Source organism: Peromyscus maniculatus, chromosome 5 (assembly GCF_049852395.1).
Source record: "Peromyscus maniculatus bairdii isolate BWxNUB_F1_BW_parent chromosome 5, HU_Pman_BW_mat_3.1, whole genome shotgun sequence".
In the NCBI taxonomy this organism is placed as follows: Eukaryota; Metazoa; Chordata; class Mammalia; order Rodentia; family Cricetidae; genus Peromyscus; species Peromyscus maniculatus.
This window is the reverse complement of record NC_134856.1, coordinates 52,334,998-52,354,191: the sequence shown is the minus strand read 5'-3', so window position 1 is coordinate 52,354,191 and position 19,194 is coordinate 52,334,998. Positions and strand designations below refer to the sequence as shown.

General features: G+C 46.1%; 1 protein-coding gene across 2 annotated transcripts in view; it reads right to left on the bottom strand.

Annotated features, from left to right (window-relative positions):
- Cdh13 (cadherin 13) overlaps window positions 1-19,194 on the bottom strand; it is a 1,016,171-nt gene that overhangs the window by 347,643 nt on the left and 649,334 nt on the right. For both annotated transcript variants that reach the window (XM_006986350.4, XM_076572196.1), the window contains exon 6: window positions 14,310-14,454. In XM_006986350.4, the coding sequence (XP_006986412.1) occupies window positions 14,310-14,454 (145 nt within the window). The remainder of the gene's footprint in view (window positions 1-14,309; window positions 14,455-19,194) is intronic.

Here is a 19,194-nt window from a genome sequence, read left to right as displayed (position 1 = left end):
TCTTCAGAATCTATCCCATAAGTCTAATTCACAGTTCATCTTACAGCTCATTGATTGGCACTTCATCACATGGCCATGTCTAGCTGCAAGGGAAGCTGAGCAGTACTGTTTTTATATGGACACTTTGTTCTCAGTATGCATCAATCTGTTACTGATAGACAGAGCACTAGATGCTGAGGAAGAAGTCAATGCTTCCTTGGACAAGATGACTTCCAACACTTTTAAGATTAAGTTCTTGCTAAAACCTCCCTGGATTGCTATGATGAGTCAGTCTGGTGTACCGAAAACCCGAGCAAAGACCTGGCAATGGCTTCATCCACAAGGTGCTCACAGCTCCTCCTGGCTGCATGCTAATGAGCATGCTTAGCAGAGGGCAATCTGCAACTCAGCACAAAGAGGTCCCTTCAACATGTGGCTTCTCTGCTCCCGGCTGCAGATTTGGGTGTCATACTGAACACCTTTACTCTCTCTGCCTATGATTGGGTCTGTCCACCTCAGTACATGGAAATTTTGAGCCAAATTATTTCTTTACACAGGGACTACCCCTGGGCTTGTGACATGGCTTGTGGATTCCCTAGTCTCTCCTCACTAGATGTCAATTGCACCCTTCTCTTCTCCACGGTGGCCACAAAAAGTTATCTCCTGAGGACAAAGTCAACCTAAGTGGAGACACTGTTCCAGGTGTCTGGATTCCCAGAACCCACCTCAGTCATGAGAAGAAGGCCCTGGATCATCCCAGTTTGATGATTGCAGTGTGGGTCAACATTTCTAGGTGAACTAGGGAAAACACTGAATTTGACTAAATTAATTTCAGATAAACATATACACAAAGACATACACATACATGTATACACATACACACAAATGTTCCTGTTCCCACTTCTGGCTCTAGCTCCTAATTCTGGTGAGTCCATAAGCACGCACCTACCCCAGGCAGAGAGAAGGTGACACTGTAGGTGTGATAAAGAAAGAAAGGAATTGACCAAAGAGCAGTAGGTGGAGTTTGATGCTAAGGAATTAAGGGACCAGACAAAGGCAACACTGGAATTCTGAGGTGAGAGACTCTTCCTGATGGCAGAAACACAAGTCTCAGCGGGCCCCCCCCCCCCCCCGCCCGCCCAAGGAAGCATCCACACTAGCACCCCCAAGAGGAAGCATCCTCTCTAGTACCCCAAGAGAAAGCATCCATACTAGAACCTCCAAGAGGAATCATCCACACTAGCACCCCCCAGAGGAAGCATCCATGCTAGCACCCCCGAGAGGAAGCATCCATGCTAGCACCCCCCAGAGGAAGCATTCATGCTAGCACCCCCCAGAGGAAACATCCATGCTAGCACCCCCAGAGGAATCATCCATGCTAGCACCCCCAGAGGAACCATCCACACTGGCATCCCCCAGAGGAAACATCCACGCTAGCACCCCTAAGAGGAGGCATCCAAGATGGCACCCTGATGAAAACCAGGAACCCATAAAATAAAGAGCCACACTCTGGAAGGAAGAAAATGAGAACAAGCAAGAAAACACAAATATTTCCCCAGCCTGACTTTGGAGAACTCTTTGAGGAGCGTCAGCTTCCTGAATAATGAAACAGCTTTGGGTACTGTGTTCAGCTTGAATAAAAAATATGCAGCTGTAATTAGAGCAGGAAAGCTACAAGTCTATTAAAGTTTTTTTCTTTGATACTGGAAAACTCAATTCATGGCCTATATTTCATAAAACATACACTTGAAAGGGATTTTATATGCCCTTTCCCCATAGAACTTAGCAGATTGAATCTTTATCCATTTACTTAAGATTGGAGGTGGGTCTATATATAATTCACTCAGGGCATCTTAAGAAAATACACTGGATGTTAAGGTGAAGAGCCTGGACCAATGGAAGCTGAGGCCCTGGACTCTGCCCTCAGAAAGGATCGGGTTCTCAGAGCATTGGGGCTGTGGGAGAAGATGCCTCAAGGTGTTTGCTGGCTGATGGCCCAGCTTGCCTTGTGGACCCTCAGTTCTCCTTGGACATCTCCAGATCCACCACTAGGGGGCAGATATGGATGCATGGAGAAGACACTGAGCTTGGGCTGCGAGTGGCCTGGAAGGCAGGCCATTAAGGGGAGAGCATGGGAGGTGAATTTGATCCAAATACATTATATGAATGTACAAAATTGTGAAACCATAAAAAATAAGCAAAAAAAAAAAAAAAAAGTAAAGATGGGTGCTATTCTTCTCTCTCTCTCTCTTTCTCTCTCTCTCTCTCTCTCTCTCTCTCTCTCTCTCTCTCACACACACACACACACACACACACACACAAATACACATAAGGAAATATTCTCTAGACTCTGAGTGGCACCTGTGGCTTCATGGTGGCATTGTGGCGGGTGAGAACGCTTCAGGATAGTGAGAGGAAATGACAGAATGCAGTCACCGGAATCACACAGGCCTAAGCTTGGACCTCAGCTGTGTCACCCATGACCTTGGGAGGACGAACCTAAGTCCATGAGATTCGGTGTGCTCAGTCCTACAGAAGTTAGGAGGGTTGCATTGACAGCTAAGGGACAAGTAGTCCCAGGTCTAGCAAAGAGCAGTGGAACAGAATCTCCTCAAGATTCTCACTGCTTTATTCCAGGCAGGAGCATCATCCCCCCTCTCCCAGATGGCTCTCAGGAGCATGCGCACTTTCAAATGACTACAGTGTGTGCGCGATGCATTACCTGCTGAGGCCCCTGTGCATCTGCAGGCTGGGTGGGGTAGGACTGGCCTTAATGCACCTCCATTCTCACTAAAAGCAGCGTATCTACACATGGCGGGCTTTCTGGAGATGCTTATCGAAGGGATGAACAAATTACAAATAAACACAGACATTTATTTAAAAAACTGAATAAAATGAGCACATTATAGTGATTCAGAATACCATTTGTTCCTTGGATGGAATTTATCAGTGGCCACCACAGTGTATGCCTGGGACTCTGCTGAGTCCTGAAAACCTGAGGATGGAGGGGGAAAAAAAAACAACATCAGGGTCCACAGGCCTAAGCTTCTGGCTCAGAAAGAAAACAGGAGGCAGAATCCAGCTCACACCTGGGGAAAATTTATAAACCTATTAAGGTTTACAGTACTGCTGTAATTCCATAAAGATGGCATCAGCACAATAATCCAGCATCATAAAGTGTCGCAGTATGTAGTAATCTCCAATTTGTCAGGGGATCGTCCCCGAAGTCATGTGTGACCTCTTGGCTCTTTCCTTACCACCTTACTTCAGACTGAAGTCCTCTTATGCTTGGGCCACTAAAAACATTATTCATTTTTTTTTTATTTTACGCATGCACATGTTTTAACCAAATCCAAACCCCATTCCTTCCCTCTCGATTCTTCCTATATCCAACACACCACTTTTTTCTCCCTTCTTCGTATGCTCTCTTTTTCCCCTCCCTTAAGCCCACTGAACCCACTTAGTGCTGCCTGTACGTCCGTGGGTGTGGGACTGTCTCCTGGAGCTTGAGCAGCTGCCCAGGGGCAGCATCCCTGAAGAAAACTGACTCTTCTAAAATCGCTCTTGGTTCCCTGACATCACAGCTCTCCACCAAGAAGAGCAAGCTAGTATTTAGCAGTCAAACCAGACTTTACCGGTCTCCTTCTAAATCTACCCAAGAGCTTCCTGCTACAGCTACAACATACCACAACTTAAGGAGTCCTGAACCAGGATCTGCAAACTGTTTTTGCAAGATCAGCTAGTACATACTTTAGTCTTTGTAGGATGTATAGTCTGGGTCCAGTGAACATGTCTGTGTTCTCATAAAACTTTATTTAAAAGAAAACAAGCAATGAGACAGATCTGGTTTGTATTTGTTGACTTCTGCTCATAGTGACTGTGCCCTTGTCTGTCTCCTAGAACTCTCCGGACACTTCTCTTACTATGACACTGTGAAGGCAATACAGACTCCATCTTAGACCACCTGCTGTACTCAGTTCCAGGAAGGACCTCAGGAATGTGCCATGACAACTGGAACAGATACAGAGCCGTTTGCTCCTGCAGACATTTTGTCTTCGGTTTATGGCTCTTGAAGATATCTAGATAATCCTGCTGAGCAGTCCAGATAATCCTGTTCAGCAGGTTGTGGTTTCTTGCCAAAAGTCTAACCCAATGGTTTCAAATGTGGTTTTGTGTCCAAAGTCTAGACCAATAGTTTCAGAAAATCACCTTGTGCCATATCCTTTCTACCCAATCCCAAGTTGTCAATTCCCGACTTGTGGTTTCTCCCTATAAAAACTCTCTACACCTGGGCTCATGGCCGCCACCACATTTCCTTCCATCTGCCATGCGGTGGCCCAGGTTGAACCTGAATAAAAGGACCCTTATGTGCTTGCATGGGAAACCGGCTCCTTGGTGGTCTCTGGGGGCTTTCACAAAATAGGTACAAAACCACCACCCAGGTCTTTGTAATTCCTCGAGGGCTCTTCCTGGAACATCCTTCCCCAATGGGCTCTTTCTCTTACTATGTTCAGGGTCAATGTCACCTCCTCAAACCTCACTGTCACTGCATCACATCAATTTTTTTTCTGTTTCATCTGTAGGCCTTATGTCATCCTTTCTGTTCTTTTAATTGTTAGTTAATGTTTATTTTCCAGAAAACCATCAGTGGTGTGTGTAGGTGTACATGCATGTGGGTGTCTGTGCATATGGAGGCCAGACATGCTTGGGTGTTATTCCTCAGGTGGTTTGAATAAGAATGTCCCTCCTAGGCTCAGATGTTCGAATATTTAAACCACAGTTAGTGGCGCTGTTTGGGCAGAGTTAGGGGATGGAGCCTTGCTGGAGGAGGAGTGGAGATGGGCTTGGAGAGATGAAAAGACTCCCACCATGACTAGGCACTCTGATTTGTGCTTGTGGTTCAGAACGTGAGTTCTTAGCGCCCTGCTCCTGCTGACACGTCTGCTGGTTGGTGCATGCCTCCGTGTGGAACCATGAGAACCAGTAGACTCCTTCTTCCCTAAGTTACCTTGGCCATGGTGTCTCACTGCAGCAACAAAAAAAGTGGTAACTACAGGTTCCATCCACTTTTCCTAGGACAAGGGTCTTTTATGGAAGTAGTCGGCCCAGCAAGTTCCAAGGATCTGCCTGTGCCCATCTATTAAGTGCCAGGATTGTAAGTGTATATCACTGTGCCTGTTTTTTTTTTTTTTGTTGTTGTTGTTGTTCCTATTTAATTTTTTTTTCTTGGTTTTTCGAGACAGGGTTCTTCTGTGTAACTTTGGCGCCTTTACTAGAACTCACTCTGTAGACCAGGCTGGCCTCGAACTCACAGAGATCCACCTGCCTCTGCCTCCCGAGTGCTGGAATTAAAGGCACCACCACCACCTGGCTCATTTAATTTTACATGCACCAATATTTGCCTGCATGTATATTTGTACATGTACTCTGTGTGCAGTGACCACAGACCTTGAACTGGAGTTACAGATGGTTGTGAACCATCAAGTGGATGCTAGGAACTGAATCCAGATCCTCTATAAGGGCAGCCAGTGCTCTTAACCACTGAGTCATCTTCCCAACTGATTGGCTTAAAAAAAAAAGTAGGTTCCAGGGATCAAACTTAGGTCCTTATGCATGCAAAGCAAGCACTTTGCCGGTGGATCCGTTTCCCCAGCCATCTCCCCATTCATCTCCCCAGCCTCATGAATGTCTTAAGAGCAGAGACCTAATGGTCTAGGTCCTTTCTATGTCTCTGACCCCTTCAACATGACCTAGCTTAGAGCAGCTGACCAATATAAAGTTGCGAAGGCCATGTCTGTAGAAACTGCTGTGGAATAAGTTTCTCTGAAGTTCTCACTAATGGATTTGATGCTCGGTCATTCTCCTAGATGTCCAGAGTGGATGGTCAAGCATTGAGTACAGACTCCAGGGACATCTGTGGGCACACCTTGCCCCACAACAACTCAAGGACTTGTTCAGCCATCACAAAGTAGCTAGACCCATGTTGCCCCACAACAACTCAAAGACTTATTCAGCCATTACAGTAGTCACAGTCACTGGAAGTTTATGTTAGATCCATTCCTTCACGTGATTTTAGAATGATTACTATGCTCCAGAGAATATTGGTGCTTCTTTACCCAATCAGTATTCTATTATTTTATTAACCAAGTGAGTTTGATTTCGGTTTTACTTCAAATACTTGTTATCACAAATCCTTCTCCCCTTCAAATGATGATGAGTGGTGGAAAAGAAGTTTTGAGCTTGAGTCCAAAATAACCCTAGAAGTTTAATGATGAGGGCTACTGGACATTTACTTTAATAAGGAAACCATTGACAGGAATATTAGAGCCACACTTCTCCAGTTCACCTGGAACACTAAGGACACTCTGAGGAGCATGAACTTGGATTGTTATGGAATAATATTTTTGTAGATTAGTTTAATAAAATGCTGATTGGCCAATAGCCAGGCAGGAAGTATAGCCAGGATAAGCAAACAAGGAGAATTCTGGGAAGAGGAAGGCTGAATTAGGAGATGCCAGCCCACTGCCCAGGGAGCAGCATATAATGGCACACAGATAAAACCATGGAACATATGGTGACATGTAAATTAACAGAAATGGGCTGAATTTAAATATAAGAACTAGTCAATAATAGGCCTGAGCTAATGGCCAAGCAGTTTTAATTTATATAAGTCTCTATATATTTATTTGAATCTGAGCGGCTGCAGACTGGATGGGACACAGGAAAACTTCAGCTACAATGGATGACTGGCAGAGGAGAGACAGCATCCAGGCTGACCTAGGAACAAAGACCACAAGGTCCGGAGGAGAGGATGCGGGAAGCAAAGGGATGCCTGTCTCCTAAAACCTCCAACCCCATGTGCAGACTTAGTTGGTAAGAGGGTTATAAGTGGGATGGAAGGAATAGCGTTTGAAGCTGTGCATATTAAAGATGATGTGTGCACTGATTGGGCACCCTTCTACAAGACTGAGGGTCCAATCATTCTTCTTCTCTCACTAGACCCTCTGGCATCCTGAATGTTCTAGTGATTCAACAGGTGGACTTCTCTTACATCCAATGATGCCCACCAGAGAGGGGCTGAGTATGTAAGAGACTGTGAAAGACTTCTATTGTCTGAGGACATTCACACACACAGAGTTAAGAGTCACCGAGAGATTCTGTTTCTTTCTTTTTCAAATTATTATTAATTTTTATTTTATGTGCAGTAGTGTTTTGCCTGCACGTGTGTCTGTGTGAGGGTGTTGGATCCCCTGGAATTAGATTACAGACAGTTGTGAGCTGTTATGTGGGTGCTGGGAATTGAACCTGGGTCCTCTGAGTCATCTGGAAGAACTGCCAGTACTCTTAACCCCTGAGCCATCTCCCCAGCCCCAAGATTCTATTTCTTGCATGACCAAGAAGAGTCAAGAGCTAACCATGTTCAAATACCATTTTCATACCATTTATTTCTGGAATTTTGCCTTTGGGAAGTAGTCTCTGATTGGATTACACAGCTCTTTGATAACGTTATTTTATGACCAACTGTACTCAAATGGTATGCTAATGACATTCTTCCTGGGATACACTCCTCTACCAAGCCTCTGGCTATAACTTGAGGCAGGCAAGCATCAGCAACTGTGCCCCGCTTCCTTCACCACAAAACCCAGGGAGAAGGCCATACTGAGACAGCCCCCACTTTGTTCAAATGCAGATCAAGACCCCGAAGCAAAACCTTACAGCCATTGAGTAAAGTCAAGGGAAACGCATAAATGAAAATTCTCATCAGTATGTATATTCGTGAAAAGAGAAGCGATTATCTCCTAATTCCTGAGCTTAGCTGAGATATAGACTAAAACCCCTCTGATTACAAGAAGTGCCTAAACACGGATCAAAATGTAATAAGGCTTATTCTCCATCACGCCAATCTGACTCTTACCCTACATAAATTGCTACAAAAGTGGGTGGAGATGAGTGCTCCTCTGCAGAACTTACCATGTGTGCAAGGAGGAGCAAGGACTTTGATCAACAGGGGGCTGGTTAGCTAGACGACAGTATACCAGACACTGGCCACTTGCCATGGAACCATTCGCTGATTGACAAAGGTGGACTACAGACAGTGACTGCCTATGACTAGGTAGAGTCTCACTTCTGTAGACCCGTGTACCTGCCTTTCACTGAGTAGAGATGCCCAGAGGGAACCCACAAGTCAGCTGATTCAGATGGTTCGAGACAGGGTTTCTCTGTGTTGCTTTGGAGCCTGTCCTGAATCTCGCTCTGTAGACCAGGCTGGCCTCGAACTCACAGAGATCCGCCTGTCTCTGCCTCCTGAGTGCTGGGATTAAAGGCATGGGCCACCACCATTTGGCTAAAATTCTCTTTTTAAAAGTTTATGTTTAAGAAAACACTGTAAGGTGGCTATGGCCAAATACTCTAGAAACTGTGAGATTGGCTGGGGCAGAAGATCAGGAAGGAGAACATGATTTGAATGTCTGAGTTACCAGTGAGGAAAAACTGCCAGGAGAAGAGGGCGCTACAAAAGAGGCTTTACTGCCGCCAGCCTATCCTGACTAAATAGGCCTTTTATACTAAGCTAGAAATAAAATTTCAATTCTCAACATCATAGCCATCCTTATGCTGAGCTGGTTACCAAATAGCCACCATGAGCATCACAGCCAACTTTACTTAGTTCAAGCCACTTTGCTGCCAAATCAAGTTGACCTCTCAGGATGGACAATTGCCCCAAAGGTCAATGGGTTTAGTTGTCCCCATTTCTGGCCTGGTTAGATTTCTTTTGACATTAGACAGACCACACCGGGAAAAACCTGGGGTGAAAATGAGCAGGAGATAGCCCTGTGCGATCATCAGCTCTTCGCAGAGGGGTCTCCCTCTGTATAAAATGAGCTTCAGCTGCTGCTGGCTGGCTCTGGTGTAGAACCAGCCACGATTTCAGTCCATGTTTTTTTCCCATTGCTGTTTTCTCATGTGGCTGTGAACACCAGTGGCAAAGGACAGTGTCTGTCCCCTTCCTACGGTGCCCTCAGAGCTTAGTGCATGTTGGCCCATTCGGGATGTTTGGGGGAAATATCGGAGGGGAAGGGGAAGGAAGTAGGGAGCAAGGTAATGTGGGGGTCATGGGGTTGTCAAGGAGGTCGGCTGATGATCTGGCCTGTCTTCTACAGCGTGGAGAGTGTAGCACCTAGGCACAGGTCCTTCGCATGACTCAGATGTGTACCTGTGGGTCATGTCCCCATTTGAAGGGAAGCTGAATGTGACCAACATGGTACATGGACTGGATGCCGTTAGTCCTTATGTTACTTTTGTCCCGTGATGCCTCTCAAGGCCCAGCGGGGGAGTGGTGTTCTCCCAGCTTCCATTCAGGGTAACTAAGGCCAGCCCCATGAGGAGCTCCTGTGTCCTGGAAGGCTGCCTGAAAGCTTACATCCCAGGTTGCCTTCTGCACAGCTGATCAAAAGTTCTGGAAGCTAAAGTTGCTCTGGAGACAGTTTTCATTGCCCTTAGATGTGCAGGTTGGATGGTGGACATCCCAGGTCTCTGGTTCCTTGACTAGAATAATTTTAGTGGGGGTCAATTGCTTTTCAAACCACTTCCCCAGGGGCTTAAGCCTCTCTACTGCCTCTTGCATAACTGACTTCCCTCTTCTGGCCTTCCCTCCCCTGAGGCTCCACACTTGCCTTTAGATCCTCCTTTAGAGTATGCCAGGGGAAGCCCCGGTGGGGCTTTACAAAGCTCCTTTACAAAGGCACCCAGGAGGCCAGCAGGGACAAAAGATGTGTGAATTGGTGTCAGCAGGGCTCTTAGGGCCCTGGCACAGGTGTCCTCTGGGAATCCTGAGGTCCTAGCCCTCTTTTCTACCTTGGTGGGTCTTGGGAACTGGCTAGCTGGTGGAAAGGCCACAGCCTGGATGTAGGCCCCATAAATCAACACCTGCAACTATGAAAAGAACTAAAAAAAAAAAACCCCATCATTCTCTGCTGATGTACCTTCATCAGGAGTCGTTCCCCAGAATAATACCCTGGAGTTTAGTGCTGAACAGCTGGGAGCAGTCTCCTGTCTGTACCTGCAAATAAATACAGGTGACCTTCCTCTGTGATGGATGGGTACTGATGGCAGTTGGGTACACAGGGATGTGGCACTGATGCCTGGCTCACTGGGAGATGAATTCTCCTTCATACCAACACTGTGTCTCTTTGCTTTAACTTTGCTGAAGGGAGCAATGTCAGCATATCAAGAATAATCTCAGTGTTAAGAGCACACCAGCATCTTCTGAGCATTTGTCACAGTCTAAGCACTGCATACAACCTGCCGTCTCATTTAATCCCCTCGTGCATGCTCTCAACTAGCGACTGTTCCATCCTGCTCCGTCTCACAGACAAGGCAGTTGAGGCTTCTAGAAGGTTCAGTGACTTGCCTGAAGTCTCACCTTGTTTAAGAAACTGAGCAGGAGGCACTGAACCCCATACTATAGAGCCATATAGTATATATAGTGCTATATCTGGAAACAGCTTAATAATATGTGGAGTTAGATGCAAAATGACAGTGGTACCCTTTGTTCATCAATGATTAAAATCTTAGGATGTTGGTGACAGGACAGTAAACAAGAAAGACCTCTTTGAACACTAGGCTCTGTGAAGCTTTGTAGGCCACACCCCATGCCACTGGCCTTAGGTAGATGGGCTTAGAAGAAAGTGATGGGATTACTAATAAGGGTCTCGAGGTCTCACCCTATTTCCCCCCCCCCCCGGAGCCTTCCCCAGAAGGCTCACAATAAATCAAAAGGATTCAGGGAGCCCAGTTATTGGCCAGGGGGACTGTTCGTTTTCCATCGGGAGACGTATCAGTTCATCAGACAGAACTGCACACACACACACACACACACACACACACACACACACACACACACCACCACCATCTGGACCTGCTTAGAGTCTAGCTTTACCCTCAGAGCAGAACAGACCCATAAGCTGGGTGTCTCCTGGATCCCAGGCTCCTATGAGGTGCCAAAATGAACGAAGACTGCGCACACACGCAGATGAGGCTCTGAGCAGGAAGCCAGTGCAGATTCTGCTGTTTGTAGACCCCAGGACTGAGCAGGGGTGACTGTCTGTGATGCCTGGTTTTTATTTGCCAACTTGTCACAGCCTAGTGTCACTTGAGAAGAGAGCCTCAGTTTGAGGAAATATCTAGGTCAGGTTGGCCTCCAGACACGTCTGTGGGAGGTTGTCTTGATTGCTATTGAGTTAAGAAGATGAACACTATTTCATGGGTTGGGTCCTAAACTGTGTAAGGGAGAAGAAAGCTAGATAGCTGAGCACAGAAAAGGACACTATGAGACACTGTGGAGACACAAGGAGATACTACGAGAGCATTCATTCCTTCATTTCCTTCTGCTTTTGACTGTGGGTGTGGCCAATGGTCACAGGCTCCTGCACCCAAGACTTCTCTGCTACACTAGACTATAACCTGGACTTGAAGATGGATCAAGCCCCTAGGTTGCTTTTGGTCAGGATGTTTTGTCACAACAGTTGTGAAACAAGAAAAGCATCCTATCATCAAAACAAGGCATCATCATCCCAATTTCCCTATTGTTCTCCTGGTCTTTGGAAAGAAGGTAGCCAACTCCAGAATGGTACATGAGAAGGCACTTGCAGCTCATCACTCAAGACATGGACACTCTTCTGAATCTTGGTTTTCTCATCATTTCTGAGATGAGGATTGCTTGACCCACCTCTCAGAGTAGGAAATAGTTAGTGGGGGAGAGTGTATTGTACCTAAATCTCCCAGCACACAATGAGGACTCAGTCCAATGATGGGAGAGTCCAGTGGCTGTTTATATAGTCATGTTTATGGGACAACTGAAAATACATGAACAGGGACTAGGGCAATGGCTCCATTAGTAAAGCGCTTGACACATAGTGTGAAGACCTGACTTCTATCCCCAGCACGCATGTGAAAATCTGGGTATGGTAATGTCTATCTGTAATCCCAGTATTGAGTAAGTATTGACAGAGGGATCCCAGGACTTGGTAACCAACTAGCATAGCAGAAACTGCCATCTCCAGGCTCAGTGAGAGACTCTGCCTCAAAAAAATTAGGTGGAAAGTGAGAAAGACCCAGCAAAGGATCAGGGAATGGTAAACACAGGAGAGGCAATCACTTGTGTAAGCAGTCAGGAAACACAGAATGCATGGTATAATTTGAAAAGGGCCTCAGTTGGGGAAGAGGGTTAGAGGAGGGTGGAAGACCATCCACCATTTCAAAGCCCTGAGACTGACCTCCCTGTAAATTTTTACAGGGTGCAAATGGAGTCTAGGCAGTTGTGCACTAAAAATGTCTCCCCTACTGCCTTGTATCTACCTTCTTGACACCAAATCTGACCAGTTCCTTCCATGACTGCTCTAGAGTTAAACCTAGAGGCAGCTGAAAAAAAAAAAGAAGACAATGACCAGGACCATTCTGCATCCATTCCACACAGCTGTCCAAATCTTACGTATTTTATGGGATAATATCAGTCACAAAGAGAAGTGTGAGCTGGCTTTTATGTTTCCTGGAGATGTGTCTGCCCCTAACCGAATAGTTTTGTGCATTAAGAAATTCAACGTGCATAAAGGATTCAATTTTTCCTTGAAAATATGACAAGTATATAAAGCAATAGCACCTGAAATGCTCCTAAACTTTGCAGAAGGACATGGCTGTGGGAGGAAAATTGGCCCTCATCTCATCATATACACAGAGACTGGGGCATGCTTACAGCCCCCCACCCCCACCCCAAGGCACCATGGACTTCAATGCTGGGATCACGTTTTGTTCAGCTCATCCACATTCCAGCTGCTCACACTCAGGGGCTGGGGACCACACACAGGAAGAAGGAATCATTCTTTGCTCTGCTCACACTCTACACTCTTTAATAGCTTTTTCCATCCATCTTGCTGACCTGTTCTGTCCCTCAGCTCCTTTAAGTAGATTTCTGTAAACATCACAATCAAAGTTCAGGGTCTCTCTCATCAGAAGTCCCCTCTCCATCAAAAGGAAACCCTGGAGAGGTGCCATGAGGCTGATCTGCCCTGAAGTGGTCTGACTTACCTTCACCTGCACAGGCTACACCTCCCCAGGCCTGTTACCCTTCCTCTCCCTCTATCTCTCCCCATAACATCCTTGGGGAACAGACAGCAAATGTGCCATCATTTATATAAGAGCACATTCAAATCTGGGAGGGAGATGTCTGCTCCTGCCCTTTTGGGGGAAGTGATGGAGAGCACAGAGACCAAGCTTGTGAAGCTAAAGGGAGGTTTGAGGCATCTTGCATATGATTATTCACCTGGTAGTCTGGGGAGGTTACCATAGCAACATTTCCAAAGTCTCCAGTATCTACATGTCATTGATACATCCCATCAATTCAACAAAGGGAGAGAAGCAGCCCAAGCTGGCCCCTGTCTCCTCTATGGCTTGCTGAATGACTGTGTTGCTCATTGTTTAGTCAAAGCCTCAGAACCAGTAACAGGGACACCCTTAATATGGGGCTTTTTCACCCAAATGGATCTTAAAGCTTAAAATCAAAGTTGCCTCTAACAGGAATTGCTTTCTATTTTGTTCTTGACTTTCACAGCCTTATGCTCACGAGTGACTTTTTCTGCTGGACACTGGATACTTTAATTAGAATGTTCTAGGCCCCTAAAAAAGGGGGGCTCTAAATTTTAAGTCTTATATTTTTGGTTGTGAGCCTAGCCTTTAATGGCTGAGCCATCTCTCCAGCCCTAAATTTTAAGTCTTAACTAGAGAAGCTAAACATGGTGAAAGACAGCAAGGTCCCGAGGTATCCTAGAGTCATTTTCATAACAGTAGCTGCATGTATTTCCAAAGAGAGAGAGGAATGTCCTGCCTTCAGCCCTTTGACTGAAGACAAAAGGTGTCTCTCCAAGAATCTTCTAAGGAAAAGGAAAAAGGTCCAGGCTGTCACCCCAACATTGTTCTTCTTGAAAGGCAATTATGAAAAGAATTCACAGAGCAATTTATGTGGAGGACAGTCATTCTCATCAAAACTCCACGGGGCGCACAGTTATGCCTTCAGCCCTTGCATTGTGAGTGAAATATTCACACAGTGCCCAGAACTAAGCAGGCATCAGAGTCCTGGATGGAGCATCACCCCTGCAGACAAGGGAATACATTTTCATAGTTTGCAGTCCCCCAATTGTGCTCTAAGTCTCATGCTCCCAGCCCTTGCTAGAATCCAGAGAAACGTTAATGTTATTTCACATCAACCAGTCAGAATCCACAAAGATGACCACGCGCCACTTTCAGGGCCGCCATGCTGGTGGGCAGCTAGTGTGACTTACCTGTGGGTGACCCTTCCATGACGTGGCCAATGTAAGGGCCTTCCCGAAAGATGGGTCTATTGTCGTTCTGATCAATCACGATGACTTCCAAGGGCACCGGCCCCTCCAGAGTTTTGCCACTGACGTCCGTGGTCTCCACAAACAGCTGTATGAGCAAAGAGATTGAGAGAGAGAGAAAGAAACCATTATTTTAAAAATCAAAACAAGGTTCCCCAGGGAGAGTATGTTTTATCAATCATTTTATGAGCCTTTGGTGATATTCAAACTCTAGTTTTCATGGGTTGTCACCAGGATGAGAATAGAAACTAAATAGTTTACAATAAAAGGCAAAGAACATCATGTGTTGCATCTCCCCTTGGAAAATTCACAATTAAATCATCAAATCTGCAAAGAAATTTAAACACACACACACACACACATACACACACACACACACACACACACTACTGCAATTCACCATGGTTGGGAGAATGTGCTTACACCTTTTGTTTTTCCAAGATTATTATCCTTAAAAGGAACATTACGCTAATAGAAACAATAGATGAAGCATTGTGAACTGAGGGAACCCACAGCGTTTGCAGTCATGCTGAGGAGACACTCAGATCAATATGCGTCTAGAGGCATCCCTCAGGTAAGAGGGCTGGTGTGTGCAGGGCCCTGCTGGGACCTCAGGATTCCTGCCCACCCTTAAACAGCCAGGGACTTCACAGATCCAGGAAGAGCTTCTAAGGGAAAGTCCTTCCAGATCTCAGCCAAGAAGGCAGCATGGAATTCAGCAGTGTGGCTGGTCTGGAAGCAGAGCATACCATGGCATTCCCAGGGCATTGCTATTGCCACAAGTTCCATTAGCTGTGCTTATCTGGGCCTTGGTTTATTTCAGCAATAGCAGTAGTTTTTTTTTTTTTTTTTTTTTTTTTTTTTTTTTTTTTTAAATACAACTGTTCATCCCTTCAAAGGGGATGACCATGCACTCTGGTCAGTGGAGACCACAGCACAGAGTCCCTTTACCAAGGTTTTCAATTCCTTGGTTTCCTAATTTGAGTCCTCTCTCCACTCAGTGAAGCTGACAAGATAAACATTATGATCATACCTATGTGGTGTGCAAATGTGGACATCAGATGAAACCCAGTCTACATGGGTAAAGGGATTGGGTTTTTTTTTTTTCTGTTTTTCTTCAGCAGTATCAAATCCTCTGTGTCAACACACACACACACACACACACACACACACACACACACACACACACAGGCAAAAACATGCACCCACACTTGCACACATGCTCCCACACACATTTGATTTCTTGGGCAGAAAACACCTTAATTAAGAAAAATTCAAAAGGACAAACAAAGCCTCCTAGCATTGCAGTCAAATGAGATACAATAGAGAAGAAACACTGTTTTAAAGTCGGGGCTGGGAGACATGGCTCAGTTAGCAACAGAGGCACCTGAATCCAGATCCCCAGAACCACATCAGTCAGGGAACAGCACCATGTGCCCATAATCCCAGCAAGGAGGAGGCAAAGACAGGAAGATCCCTGGGTTTGCTGGCCTGTCAGTGTAGCCAAAACACCAGCTTCACTGAGACTCTGTGTCTTAGTTTCCTGTTGCTGTGATGAAACAGCCACCCCAAAATGACCAACTTAGGGGAGAAAGAGTTAATTTTAGCTTTCAGTCTAGGTTTCTATCCATTATACCTGGGAAGCCACAGGTATAGGCACTTGAGGGAGCTGACCACAGCATGCACACACTCAGGAACAGGGAGCTATGAATCGATGCGTGCATGCTAGTGTTTAAGTCACCTTCTTTCTTTTTTACAGTCCAGGATCCCCTTTTCTAGGGAATGGTGCCACCCATGGTGTGTATGTGGGTTCTTCCCACATTAATTACTATAATCAACACAATTATCCATAGATATGTCCACAAGCCAACCTGATTTAGATAATTCCTCATCAAGCCTCTCTTCCCAGGTAATTCTAAGTTGTGTCAAGTTGACAATTAAGACCAATTATCACACCCTGTCTCAGAAAATTGATAGAGTGATTGAAGAAGACACCCAGAATTGACCTTCGGCCACCACATGTACCTGTACATATGTGTGGGACACACTCATGAGCACACTCCCACACAAAATCTGACATCCTTGTGAGTTTCACTTGCTGTTCTCATGTTAGGGCCAGATCACAGCAAGCAAATACAGCCTTTCTGAAGGACGCTGCTGTCACACTCCAGAGGGGCTGTCAGTGTCAGGAAATCAATGCTGAGGGATGCTATTGCCTTCCTTCTCCCCTCCAGAGTGAGATGCCTCACACACACAAACCCTCCCTTTGAAAATCTGAAACCATGTGTTTCCTGTGAATCACAGGATGGATTCTAGTGGTTGTGTTCAAGGCTCAGAAACAAAGCAAGATAGGTACACTCAGAGGGAAGGAAGAGCCCCCGCCCCCACCCATCATGTTTGAAGTGGAGAGCTGCATGGCAGAGCCCACGGGGAGAAGAATGGACAGATGGCCAACGGTGGGAAGCCACAAATTGGCTGCTCACGGGAAATGATACCAGCAGCAGCATTTCATGGCCTGTTTCTAGTCCAGCTCCTCAGATTTGAGCAGTGCTCTCAGTGGTTAACTTGCCCCAGGATGGTAAAGTGGACACACACCCCAGCTTCCTAAACCGTGGAGAGACCCCACACTGGTTTAACTCCTGAGACTCATGAAAATGTAGTCTTATAACTCCTAAAACCCAGGGTCTCATAACTCCTGAAAACCTGAACATCACTAAAAGATTTCTGAATAAGCAATGGCCGAAAATTAACTAAATATCGAAGGGGTAATGAAGACAAGATCTTCTACCAATGTGTGCCCATGTCACATCCCTGCAACTGCACTGAAGCCTTCATACTTTGAGGAACTTGCTGAAAATTGATTTCCCATGTGCCCCCACTTTCCACCCAGAATACTCTTGAGCAGGGAGAAGTGAGAAATATTTAGATAGAAATATGGATGGAGAGAGACAGATAGAAACACAGGATAGTCTCTGGAGGGCCTGGGTTAAAATCCGCTGGCCTCTTCTGTCTCTTCTACCTCCCCCTAGCACAGCCAAGTACAGACCCTTCCAAACACCTGATAACCACACATGTGATCAATCCATCCCCTTATGCAGCCCTGCTGTGTAAAGCAAGCTCAAATCTCACTAGGAAACCTCTGTGAACCCCAATACCCATGGCACCCAGCTCCATGGCATGTGGGTACCACATGCTCCCTGGAAAGTGGAGCCTGTACATCACTGGCTTTGATGGCTATGGTAGAACTGAGGCACAACCCTACAGAGAAGAGAAGAGAGCCCTGCACATGGGAGCAGGTGACCTGCTACTCAACGTTCAGGTGAGTGGGACCCAGACTCTGAGCAGGGCCTGTCCCTTCTAGACCTCAGCATCTGTGATTGGCAAGGGCTTCCTATAACATCACAGAGTGCTCTGAAGACTCCAGTGTGACACATGGAGGTCTCTGATAGGAGGATGGCTCTGGATTTTCACCCAAAGCTTGATTATTATTATTATTATTTTTGACAAAGTTTTACTCTGCACTACAGGCTGGCCTGGAACTCACTATATAGCTCAGGCTGGCCTAGAACTCACTATGTAGCTCAGACTGGCCTGGAACTCACTATGTAGCTCAGGCTAGCCTGGAACTCATTGTGTAGCTCAGACTGGCCTCAAGCTCAAGCATCCTCCTGAGAGGGATTACAGGCATGAGTGATTGGTGATCACCCAAATCTTACTTCTATTTTAAAGGGTGTATTTCTTCTAGGCTATTTTAGAAACGGTATGAGTGTTTTGTGTGTAAAGCCATTTAATCCAGTCTTAGCAGGCAGGATCCTGAGACCCTCATAACAGAGGTTCATCATCTTGAGCCATGTGTGGTTGTGGCCAAGAGGTGGCCTCAGCCAGGGTCCAAGGCAGATATTCAAGAGCCACCCTCCAGCGAAACTTCTGTCCTCAGCACCCCATCAGGTTTTTGGCCACACTGCTTCTGAATTCGTCCCTATCTCCATCCCTGTCACCACTTCCTGAGGCTGGCTCTGCCACTCTCACCAGGGCCTCTGGAAAGGGCACTGTGGGGTTAGCCATTGTGACTGCACTGTCTGCTCTGACCTCTTCCCAGTTTCCTGCCCATTCCCATCCTTCCCAGCACTGACCCCAGGACTATCCTTCAATTCTTACAGACCAGCCAGGGTGCTTCTGCTTTGGCCTCTCACAGTTAACACTTACACAGCACAGAATCTCCCTGCATGTATGCCTCTCCATGTTGGTCTCGACAGGTTCCCAAGCACAGGGGCACATCGGATGTGCTTGGTTAGTGAGAGCCCAGACCTGAGGCCTCACATGGAACTGTTTGCATAAAGCCCTCTTCTCAAGAGGTGGATTCTCTTTAAGAGACAGGAGTCTGAAGTGCTGGCCTGAGCTTTGGCCATCTGTCCTTTTCCCCCAACTCTGGCACAGGAGGCTGACAGTCAGTCTGAGTCCACAGGCCCGGGGCCAGTTGAGTCTATGCAGTCTTAATTGACGAACACAAGCCCCGGCGGTAAACAATCTCAAAGCTTATTAAACTGACAGCTTACTTTTGAAAAGAAGGGAATTAACATTTATTTGGTGTTCAGCCTATGTCCAGGCTTTTTATACATCTGCTTCAAAGCAACTTGGAGAAATACTGATTGAGGCAAAGAAGTTGCAGTCACCGTCCACAGCCACAAAGCTGGTTTGTGACTGATTAGGCAGCATCCAAACCTAGGGCTGACTCCAAAAGCTGTGATTCCCTCTCTCTGCTCATGTCCATTCGTGGTGCTGTCACAGCCTGCCTGGAATAGCTCTACTAATTGTCATTTGCTTCATG